The sequence below is a fragment of the Monodelphis domestica genome, chromosome 3 (assembly GCF_027887165.1).
Source record: "Monodelphis domestica isolate mMonDom1 chromosome 3, mMonDom1.pri, whole genome shotgun sequence".
In the NCBI taxonomy this organism is placed as follows: Eukaryota; Metazoa; Chordata; class Mammalia; order Didelphimorphia; family Didelphidae; genus Monodelphis; species Monodelphis domestica.
The window spans coordinates 482,327,087-482,347,274 of record NC_077229.1 but is presented as its reverse complement, the minus strand read 5'-3'; the positions used below and the strand labels follow the sequence as shown (position 1 = coordinate 482,347,274).

The following is a 20,188-nucleotide window of genomic DNA, read 5'->3' as shown; positions in this document are numbered from 1 at the left end:
TATAGTCATGAGAGGTTCCACCACACACCATCAGATGTCCCATGGTCCTTGAAAGCAATTTGCTGGTGTCATTCAAAATCCTTTGAAGCTCATGGACATTTGTAACAATTCTACTTGATCTATTTATGTAAGAACAACAAGATTGATTAATCATGGCACAAGAACCCCCCAAAGTGTAAGCATATCAAGAGATAGCCAGTTTTGTATGATGATCTTTGCTAAGGAATCAATCTCCTCTTGAAGGATAGCTTTAGAAGTCAGGAGATAGCTTGAACCATATCTTCAGCCAATTTCTCAACTTCAACAGAACTGTTTCTAATAGAATCTATTGCTTCCATCATTCCAAAAATGGGCATAGCAGCCCAGAAAAATCTCTGTGCCAAACCATAAGTTCCATACCATTTTTGATGAAGGGCAGAGTAAGCTGAAGAATCACAGACACAGAATTGCTCAGGGGTCACCGAACCCCATGGGAAATCTGCCTTCATCTGAGATGAGGTACTAACAGTTGCAGAAGATATATATTTATGTGTCCCATTCTTTATGTTATTATGCTTTGCCTTAACACAAATAAATAGTGTGGAAGGGAATAAAATAGTGAGATTCCACTTCATTTCATATTTTTACCTAAATATCTACTAATCAATAGTCTATTACCTCTCTTCACCCACTAGTCAAAGGTTGGTATGGGTTCAGTCAAAGGTAGTAGGGTTCCTAAAAATCTGAAAATTACCTTAATTTCCTACTTTTAGCTTTTTAAGTAATTGAAAGGATTTGCACATGCTCGTTACTCTTCTTTTTGAAAATTTTTTGTTTCTTTTCATTCCTCTCAGAAACTTTTCACCCATAAAACAACACCAGTGGGGTTAAATTCAGATAGAAATGGATCCCTGCAGTCTTATGTTGACTTATAAAACCAAAAATAAAATTATTTGTGTTTAATGGAATTTTTCTTTTTCTTTTATTAAAAATTCCCCAGTTAGTAGTGAATATGGCACCTCTGTTCTTAAGACACTTACTCTACTGCCAGTTCTAGTTAACTTTGGCATCAGAGTAAATAATTAGGTTGATAATTTGAATAGTAGGATATCAGAAATTCTACTTTCTGGTAATTTCCCATTAAGAGGTTGTTGGATAACATTATGTATTACAGTTTTAAAACTAGTGGAAAAATAAATTTAAAAAACACTTTAATTAGCTTTTTAAAAAAGTTAATAAGCACCCTGAATGAAGCAGTGTAGCATGATGAATGTGTACCTGGAGTCTGGAAGACCTGTGTTTCAATTCAGCATCTGATAGTTATGTGACAATAAGCAAGTTCCCTGTGCCTCTATTTTTCTAATATGTAAAGTAGGAATGATACTATAGTGCATCTCTCCTAGGATCATTGTGATTCCTAAATGAAATTATGTATGCAAAACTCTTTAAAATTTAAAGTTTTACATATGAATTCACATACTTGTGTGTGTTTTTATATATCTATATATATTTTGTATGTCTACATATGTATTTAAAAAAAAATCCTTGCCTTCTGTCTTAGAATCTATATTAAGTATTGGTTTCAAGGCAGAAGAGCAGTAAGGGTTAGGGAGTTGGAGTTAAGTGACTTGTCCAGGGTAGCATACTAGGTCAGATTTGAATACAGGACTAATTGTCTTCAGGAATGACTCTATCCACTGAGCCACATAACTGCCCCCTCCATCTGAGTGTGTATTGTGGAGTAGAGGGCATCAGGGAACCAAACGTAGTATTTCATCTGTATGGAGACCTTCCACTATAGAAATATTTTCTGCTAATATAGACTGGCAGTTCAACTGTACATCATAGTCAAAGACAGTGACAAATGTACTAAAGGATTAAGTGACTTTTTTGTAGTTACACAGCTAGTAGGTATCAGAGTCGGTGATTTAAGCCCATGTTTTCCACAGTTTATCCCTTGTGCTCTGTTGCCTACTACTTTACAAATGTCGATTATTACCAATTCTCCTTTTGGATATTTAAGGAGAAGTATCATTTTTTTTTATCCCATATATTTCCTGCCTAAATTTTGCTTTTATTTCTCTTTTCTTACTTACATTAATGGCCTGTTTTATGGTATGAATGGTGTATAGATATTTCCTAAAGAGTTACTACCTGGTGGCTTAGCAGTCATAGCAAAGTTTGCTCATGGATTGAGATCTAGAAAGAACTTAGAAGGCCATCTAGTCCAATCTACTTTTTTTTTTAAAGGTGAGGAGCCAGAGTCTCAGAGGTGAAATAGTTTTCCCAAGGTCACATTGTCATTAGGAGCAGAGCCAGGGTTTGAACCCATGTCCTCTGGCTCCAGATCCCAGGGCACTTTCCATTGTCCTATCCTACTTTAGTTGATTTGTTTACATAATAACACCAGGCAATAATAGAATGGTATAAGATAAAACTAAAAGGGATTTGTGTTCTTAACTTGGGGCCCATTGACTTAAAAAAATTGAGGTACATAGGCCCAAAGAGTGAGTGACCCAAAAAAGAGCAAAGAGTATGATCTAAGCCCCTAATTTTTTTTAAAATATATTTTATTTGATCATTTCCAAGCATTATTCATTAAGGACATAGATCATTTTCTTTTCTCCCCCCCACCCCCCATAGCCGACGCGTAAATCCACTGGGCATTACATGTTTTCTTGATTTGAACCCATTGCTTTGTTGATAATATTTGCATTAGAGTGTTCATTTAGAGTCTCTCCTCTGTCATGTCCCCTCAACCGCTGTATTCAGGCAGTTGCTTTTCCTCGGTGTTTCCACTCCCATAGTTTATCCTTTGCTTATGAATAGTGTTTTTTTCTCCTAGATCCCTGCAAATTGTTCAGGGACATTACACCGCCACTAATGGAGAAGGCCATTACGTTCGATTATACCACAATGTTTTCCTGGTTCTGCTCCTTTCGCTCTGCATCACTTCCTGGAGGTTGTTCCAGTCTCCATGGAATTCCTCCACTTTATTATTCCTTTTAGCACAATAATATTCCATCACCAACATATACCACAATTTGCTCAGCCATTCCCCAATTGATGGGCATTCCCCTCATTTTCCAGTTTCTAAGCCCCTAATTTTATAGATAAAGAAACTGAAACCTAGAGAGGTGAAATGATTTGCCTAAAACCACAGAAGCACTTGGTGGCAGAACTGCTTTAGGACTGAGTCCTGAGTTATAAGCTAGTATGCCTTCTGTTAGACCATTCCTTTCTTCAATGCACTAAGCTTGGTCTTTCAGCTTCCTTATAGTTTCAAATTTCTTATTTATTTTAATAATATAGCTCCTCTTTGAGGAGTCCTAGTGTCACTTAAAATTAAATAAGTAAACAAGTTTCCCCATCTAATACTTCTCTCTTAAAAAAACAAAAACAAACAACCCTTACCTGTTCTAAGGCAGAAGAGTGGTAAGGGCTAGGCAATGGGAATCAAGTGACTTGCCCAGGGTCCCACAGCTAGGAAATATCTGAGGTCATATTTGAACCTAGGACTGCCTGTCTCTGCCCTTCCTCCTCCCCCACTTTCACTTCTTCAGTCACTGTTTCTCTATCTCCAAACTTAGTACCAGGTCACCAAAATTTCCTCATTGATTATAAGATATACTATAGACATTAAGTTTCACTCAAATTCATGGGAAGAAGAGAAACATGGGATATAGTGGTAAGGGAAATCTAGATTTGATCTTCTAATACATTTCCTTTCTTACTATTTTCTAAAAGGCATACCCTACTCAAGTCTTGGTCAGTGTCTTCCCTGTCTTCCCAGTAATGCTGCATATTATTCTTAAGTGTTTGCTCTTTCTGTTGCCTAGTAAACCCTTCCTCTCTTTTCTCTGTCCATTCTTCAAGGCCTCCTCTGACTATTTTATAGTCAATGCTATTTTTTCCTTCTATTAACTTGCATTTATAATCGGTAGTGATTTTTAATCATTTTGATGTCCTTGACTGAAGATTTCAAATTCTATTTCATACTTTTCACTTGTAAAGTTCTTTTACTTGATTCTTTGGGTCTTTGACATAGGTAGTTTCATAAATAGCCTTTGAGATATAACTAATATAGTCAATCTAATATTTTCTTTAATTTTGGTGTTTTTAAAAATTGAAAAATATTAATAATTTATATTTTTGTTTTTAGAAAAAGTATATTTGATGAATACAGCCAGATTACCAGTCTTGTTACAGAGGAGATAGTCAATGTCCATAAAGAGATTGAGACATCAGTTGAACAGATTGATCCTAGCACGGAATATAATAATTTCATAGATGTTTACAGGTATGAGACTTTTGTTCTTTTTTCAGCATTTATACTAAAAGGATGATGAAATATAACAGTTGAAAAAATATAAAAACATACTAAGACAAAAATTTCATTTTAATTTGTTGACTTTTGGTTATTTTAGAAATCACTTTTTCATCTCAAAGCAATTCAGTTCAACTAATATGTATAGTATATTTAAGCCACTGTGCTGGGTTTTAAGACTAAAAGATAAAAATTGATCATCTTTTATGGATCTTGGATTCTACTGGATAGGAGTATATGTAACATGTGCATATATAAGCAGGAAGAGGGAGAATGCTAATGATTTGCTATGATGTATATTTTTCCTTGGTATATGATGAATAGTTTATGCATATGAATCACAACTAATTTGCATGTTTTTATCAGATCACCAGGTATTGAGGAGCAAGAAATTGAATTTGATGCTTCTTTACTTGAAGAAAATGAAAATCTTAAGGCCAATGAGATCATGTGGAATAATTTAACAGCGGAGAGTTTGCAAATAATGTAAGTAGAAAATACAAAATATTCATAGATTAAGAAGGTAGTCTTAACTTTTATGTTAGAATTAATTGGTTTATTAAATTTTTAAATGCTTATTTTTATATAAGATGTTATGAAATAAAATATTCATGATCAATTTTTTATTTTAAACAACTTCTATCACTATCATCATCATTAATTTTGGTGATGCTGTATATCAAAGTTCAGCTTGAGGATAAACATTTGGTTATCCATTCTCCTATTAATCATTTATTTCACTTAAATAAGATATTTTTTAATAGTCATTTTTCAGTTTTCCTCTAACTTTAATATTCTTAATGTCAATATGTACCCTTTTGTGAGGAATGATATATTGTTTTACTTTTTTAATTTTTAAATGAAGAAAAAGAGCATGATATTCTCAAATTTTTTACCTACATTATAATTGTCTTCAACAACAGTTTTCTATGGTAAGGGATTAGTATTATTGTTTTCCAGAAAGATATATTGTTTGAGCTGTTAGGGGATTCTAAGATTACCAGTTTAACACTTTCATTTTATAGATGAAGAAAAGGACCTCTGAGTGATAATGTGCTTTTTATCAGCAACTAAAGCTGACTAAAACTTAAACCTTCAAACTCTTGGTCAAATGTTCATTCTTTTACAAAATTCTGTCTCTTATTTTCTGTTAAGTCAGATTCACTACTAAGTTTTATAAATTAAGTTTAAAAAAATATACTTAAAAAGTTCTAGTATAGTCAATTTAATTTAACAAACATTGATTTTGTGCCCAATATGTGCAAAGGAATCATGTTAAATTTTTGGGGCAATGAAACAAAAAAAAAAGGCAAAGATGCTGCTATACTCTCAAGGAACTTATCTCTCTCTCTTTTTTTTTTTTTGGTGAAGATGCAAGTAAATATAAAGTAGTAAGTATAAATTAATATACAAATAAATCTAAAGTAATTTCAAGGGAGTGAGTATGCCAAAGGCTTAAAGGATCAGGAAGACCCCCATGAAAGAGGTGGCAACTAAATTATTAAATTGTGATTTAGAAGAAGCAAGGGATTCTCTAAGGTGAAGGTAGGATGAGAAATAAATTTCAGACATTTCAGTTGTGTTCAATGAGGTAATGTAGACAGTGGGGAACAGATCTTTCTTAATATTCTGTCAGTATTTTCATTAAGTAGTTAATAATAAATTTATATATTTGAAATTCAGAGTACTATATCTTTTAAAAAGTTAATCTGTCTCTTTATTGACTATAAAGAAATATTACAAAGAAAACTTAATTCATGGATGAATATATGGATCTAGATATCATTTTATTGCACCATTACTGCTAATGGACATGTTCTCATCTTTTTATTTATTTCATTAAGCTTGAATTTTTTATTGGGCTCATCTCTAGATTTTTTTGTGAAACTCTTTTATCCTAGAATCAATATTAAGTATCAGTTCCAAGGCAGAAGCTGGATAAAGGCTAGACAGTTGGGTTTAAGTGACTTGCTCAGTCACACAGCTAGCAAGCGCTTGAGGTCAAGATCATAATCTGTAGATTTACTTCATATGGTAGTGCTTGACAATTAAAGAGTTCCCTTTGTTTTTGTTGCCCTCACACTTGAGACTTTGTCTCTTAACTGTGCCTCTGTAACGGCTATTTCTATGCTTAGAATATGCTCCTTCATCTCCTCTCAGCATCCTTAGTTTTCTTGTAAACTAGCTAAGTGACAAGAAAACTAAGGATGCTAAGAGAAGATATAATGAGATTGTAATTGAGACCATTGTTGATCCCCCCCATCTGCTAATTCCTCCCCACTATTGTATTACCTTGTGCTTATTTTATACATATTTGCATAAATTTACATAAATACATTTTATCTCCCCCAGAAGAATGTAAACTAATTTTTTTCCCTCTTTGCATCTCTAGTGCCTAGGACAGTTCTTGTTGCACTTGTCGATTGATTGTTCTAGGTGCAGTGGTTATAAAAACTTATGGGTGGGGGGAAGCTGGGTAGCTAGGTAGCTCAGTGGATTGAGATCCAGGCTTAGAGACAGGAGGTCCTAGGTTCAAATCTGCCCTTCAGACACTTCTCAGCTGTGTGACCCTGGGCAAGTCACTTGACCCCCATTGCCTAGCCCTTACCACTCTTCTGCCTTGGAGCCAATACACAGTATTGATTCCAAGATGGAAGGTAAGGATTTTTAAAAAACAAACAAACAAACAAACAAAAAACTTATGGGTGGCCTTCCTAAGAGAAATGGGTATAATTTTGGTCAACCTGGCCAAATAGAGATTCATGCAAAATTGAGGACCAGTCTTTGTGGATATTTTTTTCTGATTTCACCTTATATTCATGTTGCATTTACTCTTCTATAATTTGTTATATTATGTAAGCCTTTAAAATCAGAGAGCCACAGTGTTATAATTGATTGCCCTAAAACCAGAGTAACAATGTTTAGCAAAATTGTTTATTTTCTTTATAAGAGAAGAAAAGACATTTGGTAGTGTTGGAAGAAGATCAAGCCTTGGGAGGAGGAGGTTACAGGTTTTATAGCATTCTAAGAAAGAGGTGAGGGAGTCTCTCAGTTGGGACAACAAGGGAGAGATGTTGGAATGTAGGAGATAGGACTTTCTACTCTGGATATTGATAACAGGAAACAACCTTGGAGTTATCTTGCCAGACTTGGGGACTACCCAGGCCTGGCCTGAATAGTTCATGTGTAGGAACATTTGCAAGTTTACCTCCAGGGCATATATATTGTTTTATCATAGTGATGGTGAACCTCTTAGAGATGGAGTGCTGGTCCCCACCCCCCAGAGACCAAATGCCATGCCCCTCCTCCCATGAGTGCCAGACATGCCCTGCCTCCCCCCACCCTTTACCCTATACAAGGGAGGGAGAAAGTGCTCTCACTGGGGTGGTGGAAGTGAGAAATATCCTTAGTGAGTGTGGAGAGGAGGAGGGGAGTAACCCAAGCACTCTTCTCTCCTCCAGTTCTGTCACCTATGAGCTGCCTACCTTACCCACTGTGAGCTCCCATTGGGCTGCTGGGCAGAAGAGCAAGGCATGTTAAAAAATTGTCATCAGGCATGGTGGAGAAGGTCAGGGGAGAGCCCAAGTCCCTCTGCTGAACTCTGGGGGGCATAGAGGGTGGCCACATGCCATCTTTGGTACCAGGCCATCGGTTTGCCATCTCTGTTTTATCAGGTTAATCCTGATGTTCATGGTCAAGATCTAGAAATTGAGGCAATTCTGAATAACACAAAGTCATCAGAAACAGTATCACCCTGACAATTCTTTGTACTTGTATTTATAGCACTTAATACAGTTCTTGGAACATAGTAGGTGATTAGTACATACTTGGTTCCTTGACTAGCTTATATCAAACCTAACTATCTGTCCTTTTTTGTGATTTACACCCACTGCTTCTAATCCTGAACTTTGGGGCCCTAGGGAATAAATCCAAACATCTGCTATATTCCACACAAATCTCTTCCCCAGGCTAATCATCTCCAATGCCTTCAACCAATCAATGAACAAGCACTCATTATTTGCTAAATCCTAATCTTAAGAGAGATTACAGTCTTTCAGAGGAGACAATGTGTTTGCATAAACATATACAAAATATGTAAAAAGTAAATGAAAGATAATTTGGTAGAGGAGAGTATTTGGGAGGATCAGGACACACCTCATGTTGGAGGTGGTCATGAGGTTTCAACTGCCTCTGGATATCTAAGCAAGCTTCATTCCAGTCACTTTCACTTTTATGATTCAAGATTCTTCAGCCTTAATTAAGAGACAAGGGCATCTCTAGCTAGTCACTGTTGGTAACCCCAAATAGCCCAAGCTGGTGCTATTTTTAGGGCCAGGAGATCTCAAATTGTCTTGAGATCAGGAATAGAAGACATTCCTTTGATTGCCTAGGAAGTGGGAGAGAGAGGTTTGTACAATCAAAATGTCTTTTTTAAAAGAAAAAAGGAAAATTATAAACTGATATTAATGTAATATTAAAATTAATTCTCCTTAAGATCAAGTAGAAATCTCTTTGTTTCTGGAAATCCTTTTCTTCCTTTACCGGGTTCTCATGAAATTCCCTTTTGATGTAGTTTTTTGCCAGGTTCTGAAGACTAGTGGCCCAAAGAGTGGCCCAAAGTGGCCTGGTAGAGGCCCAAAGCAGTGTCTGTTTTGACCTTGATACATCTTGACTCTGTCAGTAACCATTGCTGTTCTATATTAATTGTGTGTTAGCCTAGCTTTAGCCTGTGTGCTGTATACATCATCATCTCTGGGACAGTATAATTTTATACTTTGTAATTTATTTGGCTTCCTGAAAATAATATCCTTGTACAGAAAAGAAGAAAAATTTAACTATATGCAGGTTATCTAGTTAATGAGGGACATACACATTATTCACTGTATTTCTTTATAGCAGAATGTAAATGATTCTACAAAAGTAAACTTGATTTATTTTGAAATATAACCATTCTCTTGTACCTTGGTGCATATGTAATTTTTAATCCTTTCCTCTAAATTTCATAAAAAAACCCTAATGTAATAAGAATTGTGATTTGGACATGGGAGCAGGACTTTAATACAGTTTGGCTAATTTTAAAGGATATTAACAGCAATCAATCACTTAATCAAAAAGCATTTATTAATCACTTGTAGTAGTAGTTGTAGTAACATCCAGGCTTGTGAAGAACTGGGAGAGTTGTAGCCTGACAAGGGGAATTGTGTAGCTGAGACTCTAGATCTAATTTTTTTGCTTTCCCTGAAGATAGAAGAGAAGGATGAAGGTTGTAGCTGTCAAGATTTTGAGCTCTGTTTTGGTGGTGGGAGGGAGGTCAAGTAGCTGTCACTGATCACTTGGTGGTAAGTGCCACCAGCATTAGAGCTTTGAACCCTTTATCTGATTCTGGAAAGGGCAGGCAGGGAAAACTGTTAACACGGATGAAAGAAGGCTGAGCAGTATGTGTGTGATGAAGAGGCCTGGACTCTATCTTAAATCTATCTGGAATCTGGATGCTTTTTCCTTCTTTGTAAAATAAAATGGGTGGAAAAAGTGCACTCTAAAGTCCCTTCTGACCCTGTAGTCAATGACTATGAGAATGAGGAGACATTCCATTTCAACTCAGCATTTTTCCTTAGCTGTTAATGTCAACATTTATTGAATATCTACTGAATGTGGAGTACTGTGTTCAGTAATTATAGTGAAGGCCTATCATATTTTCGATAAAAGTTTTAGAGGTTTTCTAGAGTAAATAAATCTGAATTCTAAGGATGAAAATGAAGATGGAGACAATGAAAATAGATTCCATTCCATTTTTTTCTCCCTATGCTAGGCAGCTAACCCATTTTTTCTTCATCCTTTTTTACCCCTTCTCCATGTTGCCCTTTTGGTAGATATAACTTTAGCAAGGGTAATAGTCAAACTGGAGGAGTTAGTTAATCAGAATTAATATCCAATTGGTGGAATACATGAAGACATTTTCCAGCAGGGACTATTTTGGTAATCTTTTACTTTCTCTGGCCATTACTATATATCCCATTTCATTTTCTCAGACTTCACTAGGCCTACAAAGTATATAGAAACTAGCATTCTTTAATACTGTGTTAGAAGGTTAATAACAAAAATTTCAACTTTGCAAATGGTAGTGTTTTCCAATTTGGTAATATAAAATTTTTCAAATATTAATTATTTTTTGCTACCATAAACTATTCTTATGATGTTTATCTTATATCAAAGTATCTATAAACCTATGTAGAAAAGCTATATTCAGTGAATAGGTAGAAATAGAAATTTCCCAGTACACATTCAGATATTCCAGATATTCAAAAATATATCTATCTATATATTTTTTAATCACTGTATACTGTGTTTATAATTCATGCATTAATTGATTAGGTAGCAAATATTCATTCCAGGTTGAAAACTGTTGAAGAAGACTTGATCCAGACACAGCAGATGCTTTTAAACAAAGAGGAAGTTGTCCTGGAACTAGAAAAGAGTATTGAAGAATCTTCTAAGACCTGTGAAAAGAAGTCTGAGTAAGTAAAAAAATAATTTAAAAGAAAGAAGTGTAATTATCTTAGCATTAAAATACCATCAATTTGTAAATAAGGGCTTTTATAAAGGTGAATTTGCTAGATTAGGGAATTTCAAAATACAGTCCAAGGACCCCTGGAGATTCCCATAACCCTTTCAGGAGGTCCATGATGTCAAAATGTTTCATAATATTTGTTCAATTGTTTTATTTGTATCCTACTTTTTGTGCTCCCCACAATAATACTAAGCTATTTTAATTTCTAATATATATAGATGAATAAATAAAATCCACATAAACAAAAGCTCTTTTAGGTATTTGGAGGGGAGGGGTGTTTGCTGAATGATTTTAAATGTAGCATACCAGGCATGGAAGTATGGTTGATGTATTAAATACTTGATCAGAGCAGGTAATGATCAATGTATAGGCAGTTCTAAGGGCAAGAGAATTCCTGGGCCTAAGCCACAAAAGCTTTGCCCTTACCTTGTCAAACCTCATTCCTCTGAAAAATGCATGTCAGGTGTATCCCCACCTACTCAGATCTTGTCATTATCTTGCTACCAATGAGAATCAACTATGCTTTGTTATGTATTCATTCATCCTCATGATCCATAATAAAGCCTGGGGTGAGCACATGGTCCCTCCTCTTGTTTCCTGCAACCTTGAAGTTCTCACTACTGTCTTTCTCTTTCTCTTTCCTAAGACCACTCTTGTCCATGTGCTTTCTATCTCTGAATTATCACTTTCACATGTCAGCATACTTCTCACATTTTCCTTCAATTATCTTTCTAAGGAAAATGTCCTCAGGGATTCACGCCTTCCCTTGTTTACAGCTCTCTGGGTATAATTCCAAGTTGTTCTCCAAAATGGTGGGATCAGTTTATATCTCCACCAATAGCATATTAGTGTTCCCATTTTCCCACATCCCCTCCAACATTTGTCATTTTAGCAAGTGAGGTGATATCTCAGAATTATTTTCTTTTGAATTACTCTCTAATCAGTAGTGATTTGGAGCATTTTTCATATACCTATAAAAGGTTTTGATTTCTTCATGTAAACATTCTATCCATATCTTTTGCCTATTTATCAATTGAGGGATGACTTCTTTCCTTCTTGTTCTTCTTTGTCAGCTATGGGAAAGGGGGTGGGGAGAGGGGACTTTTAGGAAAACCCCTTTGGATGAGAATGATGTAAGGGAGAAAAATTAGGCAGAAGAACAATTAGGAGCTATTTTGAATAATTTGGTTGTGAAAAGTGAAAATGTGAGACATTATGATACAGATAATAGGATTTGGTAATTGTTTGGGTTCATAGGGTAAGTGAATTTGAGGGCTTGAAGAGAATAATACAAAGGTTACAAATCTGTGTCACTGGGATTGTGGTTATCTTATCCTAAGAAAAATAGAAAGATTTGTAATATAGGTAAGCTTTGGGGATTAGATAACATGCAAACAAGTTATATACATACAAGTAATGAAGAGTGAATTGGGAGGTTAGTGAGGGGAAGGTGAAAAGGAAGGCTTTTTGCAGAAGGTAGAATTTGAACTGAATCTTAAGGGAATATTTGAGGGTAGAAGTGAAAAGGGTTCTCCCATTTTGGAGGTGGGGAACAGTCAGTGAAAAGACACATGTTGAGAAGAATATCTTTTGGAAGAGTAGTGTAACAGTCTGTATAGAATATGTAGAGGGAAATAAAGTGTAAGAGGACTGGGAAGATAGGAGAGGATTTTATATTTACTTCTATAGGTAACAGGGAGTCATTAATGTTTATTTAGGATGGGGAGGGTTATCTTATTTGGGCCTATGCTTTTGGAAGACACTTTGTCAATTGAATGAAGGATGTACTGGGTTAGAGAGATTTATAGCAGGGAAACCAACCAGAAGACTAATGCAGTAATCTAGATGTGAGGTGAGGAGGGCCTACACACAGTTGGATGTGTGATTGGAAATAGGGGTACATATACAATAGATATATTGTGAAGCTAGAAATGGCAAGACATATATGGGGTAAGTGATGGTGAGGCCATTAAAGATAACAGTAATAGGGAAGTTGGGAAGAAAGGAAGCTTTAGGGGAAAGACAACCAGTTTGAGATGTCTAATTAGGCAGTTGATGATTTGAGAATGGAGGTGAGGAGAGAAGTTATTGCTGGATCAGTAGGTCTGTGGTCATTGATGAAGATATAATAATTGAATTCTTGGGAGCTGCTGAGATCAAGCAATATAATATAGAGGGAAAAGAGAAAAGGGTCAAGGACAGAGATTTGGGAGGCTCCAGCATTAGAAGTGTACTAAAGAAAGATCCTACAAGTGAGATGAAAGAGTATTGAGACAGGTAGGAGGAGAACCGGGAGAGAGCAGTGTCACAAAAACTTTGAGGGGAAAGAATATCTGAGAAAAGAATTTATAATATCAAAGCCTCCAAATGAGTCGAGAAGTATGAAGATTGAGAAAAGACTGTTATATTTGGCAATTCATTAGATAGAGAATTAGGCCTAGAGATCAGAGTGTCCTGGGTTCAAATACGACCTCATAATATTCCTAGCTGTGTGATCTTGGGCAGTTCACTTAACCTCAATTGCTCAATTTCCTCAATAACATTACTGCTCTTTTGCCTTAGAATTGATACTTAGCATCAATGAGACAGAAGGTAAGGGTTAAAAAAATTTTGGCAATTAAGATGTCATAAGTAATTTTGGAGAAAGAAATTTCATTTGAATGATGATGTCAGAATTCATAATTCATGGATTTAAGACAGGTATAAGAAAGGAAGTAGAAGTACTAATTGTCGATGACATTTCCAAGGAGAAGAGGTATGGGATCATAGATTTCAGGGATGGATAGTTCAGGTAAAGATACATGATGATGGTGGGAAGAATTTATGGACTGAATGTATGTACAGGAGCTTCAGATTAGTTTAGATATTTAAGGGGACTTCATTTGCCTCCCAGATAATCTTATTTTTTATTTAATCAGTGCTTTCATGGGTTTAATTATTATGTTAATGCAAATGACTTTCAGATCTCTACATCCAGCCCAGGGTTCTCCACTATACTTCAGTCTTGCCACACCAATTACCTATTGGACATTTCACACTGAATATCCAAGAGACTGAACCTCAACATGTCCAAAAGAAAATTTATCATCTTTCCCTTCAGTCTCACCTCTTTTCCTAGTTTCCCAGCATTTTCCTCTTTTCTGTGTTTATTATATGAATTCTGGATTCCTCTTTCCTTCATCTCACTTATCTCATCAATTTTTAGATTTCTGCTTTCTTAAAATAATTTGAATGCAACTCTTTCACACAAGTACCACCTTGCCTAATCCCTGTTGCCTAGATTATTTCAATAACTTCCTAATTGGTCTATCTCCGTCACAATGATTTTTCTTAAGCACAGATATAAACATGTTATTTTCCTACTCTTCAAATATCAGCGACTTCCTGTTACTTCTGGGATTTAATATAAACCCCCTCTATTTAGATTTTAATGTCCTTTGCTACCTGACCTTAGTCTATCTTTCCATTTTCAGGGTACATTCTTCCTCCTTCCTTACTCTATGATTCAGTCAGACTGACCTATCTTTCTCAGAGAAGACAGTTTGTCTCCTATCTCTGTGTCTTTGTATCGCCTTATTCCCCTTGCTAGAAAGAATGCCCACTATCTTCCACATGACTGCCTTCAGGACATCAGTCTTGTATCTGAAGCTTTTCATTCTTGTTAGTGCCCTCTAAAACTACCTTGAATAGTATTTAAGTAGTTTGTATTTTCATTAATTCTCTTTATATTTATTTTGTATACCCTCATATATATCTCTTCTTAGTCTCTTCCCTTACGATGTGTGCTCCCTGTAAGTAGATTGCTTTATATCTTTGTGTGTGCATAGCCAGAGCCTAATGCATAATAAGCTCTTAATACTTCTCTACTGATTTAAATATCTATAATTTATAATTATTTTCTCATATTTTGGTAAATTTAATATTAATTTCTCCTGATTACCTGATTTATATTTAACTTCATATTATGTATTCTGTGTAAGTCTTCTGACAAAGAAACAAACAGTTAAAATTTAAAAATATACAAAATATCAGACTGTGACTCCAGTGTCTTCTATGGCATGGCTATACCTTTCAGCAAAATTGTTTTGAAATCATTTATGTTTCATTTGCTCTCTCTTAGTATTGTGCTTCTGCTGAGCCAAAAACAGGCACTAGAAGAGCTAAAACAGTCAATTCAGCAATTAAGATGCACTGAGGCCAAGTTTGCCGCCCAGAAAGAACTCCTTGAACAAAAAGTACAAGAGAATGATGGAAAAGAGCCACCTCCCGTGTTTAATTATGAAGAAGATGCTAGATCAGTGACATCAATGGTAAGTGAGTAGGGAGGGATCTGCTCTTATAACAACTAAAGAAGGTCTAAGAGGGGTCAATATGTCAATTAGTGTTCATTAAAGTAACTATTACTAGACTTTAGACATTTTGCAAAATAAAACTTAATATAAAATTAGATACCATGATTTGATTGGTATAAGGAAATTCCAGACCAGTTTAGTTTCAACAACAGTGTATTTATTAATATACCTATTTTATCATAGCCTCTCCAGCATGTATCATTGTGCTTTTTGGTCAGCTTTGTCAATATGACAAGTATGAAGTGGACTCTCAAAGTTATTTTAAATTACCTTTCTCTAATGATGGTTTTAGTGATAAGTGACTAGATAATTTTTATATGGTTAATGATAGCTTGATAAACATCCTGTTTATAGTCTTTTACCATGTACAAACTGGAGAATGGAGTATTTTATTAAAATTTGTCTCAGTTTCCTATTTATCTTAGAAATGAACCTTTACCTTACAAATGTGCTACACAGATTTTTTCCACTTCTTTACTTCTTTTCTAATTTTATTTTATTTTTCTTCAGTAATGCTTTTCCCCCAATTACATATAAAAACAATTTTTAGCATACCTTTCCTAATATTTTGAGTTCCAAATTTTCTCTCATCCCCTCTCCCTGAGATAGTAAACAATTTGATATAGGTTATAATGCAAAACATTTCCATTAAAAAAGGTGTTAATGACACCTATTTAAAAAATGAAGAAAATAAAGTGAAAAACTGTATTATTTCACTATACATTCAGATTCCATTAGTACTTTCTCTGGAGGTGGATGGCATTTTTATCACCAGTCTGATGGGATTATCTTGGATCATTGTATTGCTGAAAATAGCTAAGACAGACATAGTAACAGCAATACTGTAGAATAATTGTGACTGACAGCTAACTTTTATTTTGATATGTATTCAGACTCATCCTATTGTATTCATTTTACTCCAGTGTTCTGTCTATACTCCTTATTGACCCAACAGTAATAAATTTCTTAAGAATTATCAATATCATCGTCCCATGTAGGAATGTAAACAAGTTTATCACATTGAATCTCTTAAGTTTTCCTTCTTCTTTATCTTTTTATGCTTCTTTTATTTGAACATTAGATTTTCTATTCAGCTCTGATTTTTTCCTTTTCAACTAATAATCTTTTCATCTTTCTTTACTTTAAAGTCTTCTATTTCATTAAATATTTATTCTTCCCCCTGAAATATTACACTATTTTTCTCTGAGTTGATCATTTTTGGTTGTAGTCTGTCTCCATTGCCTTTTGGAATATCATATTCCAAGCATATCTGGTCCAAGCATATCTGCTAAGTCTTGTGTAATCCTGATTGTAACTCCACAATAGCTTAATTTAATCTTTCTGACTGCTTGCAGTATTTTCTCCTTGTCCTGGTAGTCCTGGTTCATTTGGAGATCTCTTTTAAGAGATGATCGACAAACTCTTTCAATTTCTATTACCCCCTCTTGTTCCAGAATATCAGAGCAGTTTTCCTTTTGATAATTTCTGTTAATTGAATTTCTAGGGTTTTTTTTTTATTATAACTTTCGGGTAGGTCAATAATTCTTTTATTCTCCCTTCTAGGTCTGTTTTCTTAGATCTGTTGTTTTCCCAATGAGATATTTAATATTTTCTTTTGTTTTTTTTTCTTTTGATTATTTGATTTTGTTTTATTGTTTCTTGATGTCTCATGAAATTCAGTTTTAACAGTTAAGGATTAAGAAAGTTTTTTTTTTTTTCAGAATAGAGGCAAAGTCAGAGGAGATAAGTGAGACATGTGCAAAGCAAGTGCCCCTGAGATAGGGGAAGGGGAGAATGAGAAATGGCATTAGCAGAGTTATAGAGACAGAAGGTGGGGCTGAAGGGCTTACTGAGCTGGGAGGAGGCAGGGGAGGAGGTGGACTGCCCGAGCTTTTTCTGAAAAAGCCGAGAGGTGTGACTGACTGAATGCTCAGATTTCTGGAGGCCTAAGCTGTTGAACTTTTGAAAAATCAGGTGACAGGATCAGTGAGTGTGAGAGAGGATATGGTAGTCAAACTCACCTTGTGTTGTGATGCTTGCTGGAGACTGGAGATCTGGTAATAGGGGAGAGGGAGGGAAAAATGTGAGAGAAATCTCCATGCTCCACTGGGCTAGCCAGGAGTGGGAGATAGAGGATGAGAAAGTTTCAAAGAGCCTGACAGATGAGAGACAGATGAGAGACAGGTGAGAGAGAGAGAGAGACAGAGAGAGAGACAGAGAGAGAGACAGAGAGAGAGAGAGAGAGACAGAGAGAGAGAGAGAGAGAACGAGAGAGAGAGACAGAGAAAGATGGCCTGCTGTCTTAAAGGAAGATGGCAGGAGTCATTTGTTTGGAAGGTGTAGTTTGGTGAGAAGTGGGCCTAAAAGAATAGAGAGTGGGCCTAGCAGTGTAGAGGCTAGGCCTAGTGGCATAGAGGGGAGAGAAGAGCTGTGGAGCAGGGGTCAGAATCACTGAGAGTACACCGTTTGTCAGTCCAACTGACACAGGTTAGAGAGCGAGAGAGAGAGAGCAAGAGAGAGCGAGAGAAAGGGGGGTTGGGGGAAGAGTGACTCAGCCCACCTTGGGTTGGGGTGGTAGAATCACTGAGAGAACACCGTTTGTCAGTCCGACTGACACAGGTTGGGGGCGGGGGGGGGAGAGGGAGAGTTTCATGTTCTTCATGTTCTGCTGGGGCGAGAGAGAGAGAGAGAGAGAGAGAGAGAGAGAGAGAGAGAGACAGAGAGACAGAGAGACAGAGAGACAGAGAGACAGAGAGACAGAGAGACAGGGAGCTTTAGAGATCCTGACAGGAGAAAGAGAGAGGAGAGAGTGGGAAGGAGAGAGAGAGTGACTCAGAGAGCCTTAAGTTTGAACTGGGTTTGGCTGGCAACTAGGGGTGACTTGGCCTGGCCCGAGGGTGGTGGTCGAGTCAAACCTTACTGGTTTGTGGGTTTTAGCACCATATGTCAGATCTGACTGACAGAGGGTCTGATCCTAGGCTAATGAGACAGAGAGAGTGAGTAATGCAACGAAGCTTTATTGTGGGAAAAAGTGGGGGGGGGGAGGAAGGGAGAGCAAGGGGGGAGCCTGCAAACCTGCAGATGGCCAGGGGTCTCCCTTGGGCAGAGAAAGGGACAGTCTTTTATAGGGTGGTGAGATAAAGTAACCTGGATTGGCCCTATTGGTCAAAGTGGGCAACTTGTGTCCAGATGATTGGATAACCCTAAGGGGGTTGGGAACCTCGGTCTCTGGAGGTGGGAAATTCCCGGGCGTGCTGGTCAGTGATGTGGGAGGTCATTTATCTGGGTCTGACAGAGAAATCCTGATATTGATGTTCTGCCAGGTTTTATTGTTGTGGCAGTTCTTTACCCAGACTTGGGCATGTGCTAGGGGAAGGGGGAAGGGGAGGCGGATTTGGTATCAGTAGGAAAGGGGAAAAAGGGTTCTGGTCCCAGGATTTATTGGTAAGGTCTGAGACTGCTACATGTCCTCTTATCATTCCTTTATGGAACTGTGACTCTCTCAGACTGGGTAGTAAGGAGCAAAGCAAAGTTCACATGTATTCTTGCTCTTTCTCAGTATCACAGCCTTTCTCTTGATACTAGGTTGCTCTGCATTCTGGCCCATCTATATTATGTCCTGTGCCAGTCCTGGATGGAAAAATCACCGTGACTTTTTCTTAGTATTCTCTAATGGCATTCAATGTGGGACATTTCCATGATCTGTTTGAGGAGTGTTGGAGAGAATACCTTGCTATAATGCTTTTTTACTACTCTGCCATCTTAGAGCCTCCTTTCTTGTCATATCTTTACTCATTAACATTGAGAAGGGCTCTCATATTCTGGCTTTTGTATTTTAGATTGTACTTTTGTTAAGGAAAGATTCATTTTCTCTTCTGCTTTCTCTTTTTTTCTGTCCCCATTTCCCCCTCCTTCCCTCTCTCTTTCTCAACAGGAATGATTGTTATAGTTTGTCAAAAGCACTTTCTGTATCTATTGACATAATATTATTTGTTCTTTCTATGAATATGGTCAACTGTGTTCATAGTTTTCTTAATATTGAACGAGCTGTGCATTCCTTGTATAAAAGCAGTATGACCATAAGTTGTTTTTTTAATTTTTGCATAAATTTTTATTAGGGATCTTCATCTACAGTTTTCTTTGTATTTTTACAATCAGGTTAAGTGTAAATACCTTTTTTACATCATAGAAGGAATTTGGTAGATGCCTTTCTATTTCTATTTTTAAAAAAAACCCAAAACTTTGATATTGAACTACTAATGCTTGGTAGAACTTACTTATACATACATATTGTCCTGGCCTATTTTTTCTTGGTGAGTTCACTTATGACATGTTCAATCTTTTTTCTATGATTGGGTTATTTAAATTCTATTCTATTAACATAGGCATTTTATCTTTCTGTAAATATTCATTTCATTTAGACTGTCAGCTTTATTGGTATTGTGGGTGAATTGTAAGAGATATTTTTTATGTTTTGTTTTTCTAACCCTGCTCTTTTTGAGGGAACCATAATTTCTCTGTTGATATTATGCATGTAATTTATAAATTGTATCATTGATTTAAAATGTTTAAAGGATAAGTAAAATCTGTATTTTGCATAAATATTATTATTGTTGTGTTTTTGAGGGAAAGGTGTTTTTTCAAAGTAAATCCTTTTTAACAAACTATAAAGGACTTCAAAATTTTTTAAATGTTTATGCATAGGGGGCAGGGCAACTGGGTATCTCAGTGGATTGAGAGCCAGGCCTAGAGATGGGAGGTCCTGGGTTCAAATCTGAACTCAGACACTTCCTACCTGTGTGGCCCTGGTTAAGTCACTTAATCCCCATTGCCTAGCCCTTACTGACCTTCTGCGGAAGGTAAGGGTTAAAAAAAAAAAGTGTTCTATATTATATAATTATAATTTGTAATTACTGAAAAAAAGTTACTGCTCTGTGATACTAAATGCCAGAATCCTCATTT

General features: G+C 36.2%; 1 protein-coding gene across 12 annotated transcripts in view; it reads left to right on the top strand.

The window, feature by feature from the left end:
• Window positions 1-20,188, top strand: part of FER (FER tyrosine kinase) — a 258,919-nt gene that overhangs the window by 87,318 nt on the left and 151,413 nt on the right. For all 12 annotated transcript variants that reach the window (XR_008917907.1, XM_056824726.1, XM_056824725.1 and 9 more), the window contains 4 exons: window positions 4,142-4,279; window positions 4,673-4,792; window positions 10,699-10,821; window positions 14,995-15,184. Coding sequence is in view for 11 of the 12 variants with exons in the window: in XM_056824726.1 (XP_056680704.1) it covers window positions 4,142-4,279; window positions 4,673-4,792; window positions 10,699-10,821; window positions 14,995-15,184 (571 nt within the window). In the remaining variant the exon portion in view is untranslated. The remainder of the gene's footprint in view (window positions 1-4,141; window positions 4,280-4,672; window positions 4,793-10,698; window positions 10,822-14,994; window positions 15,185-20,188) is intronic.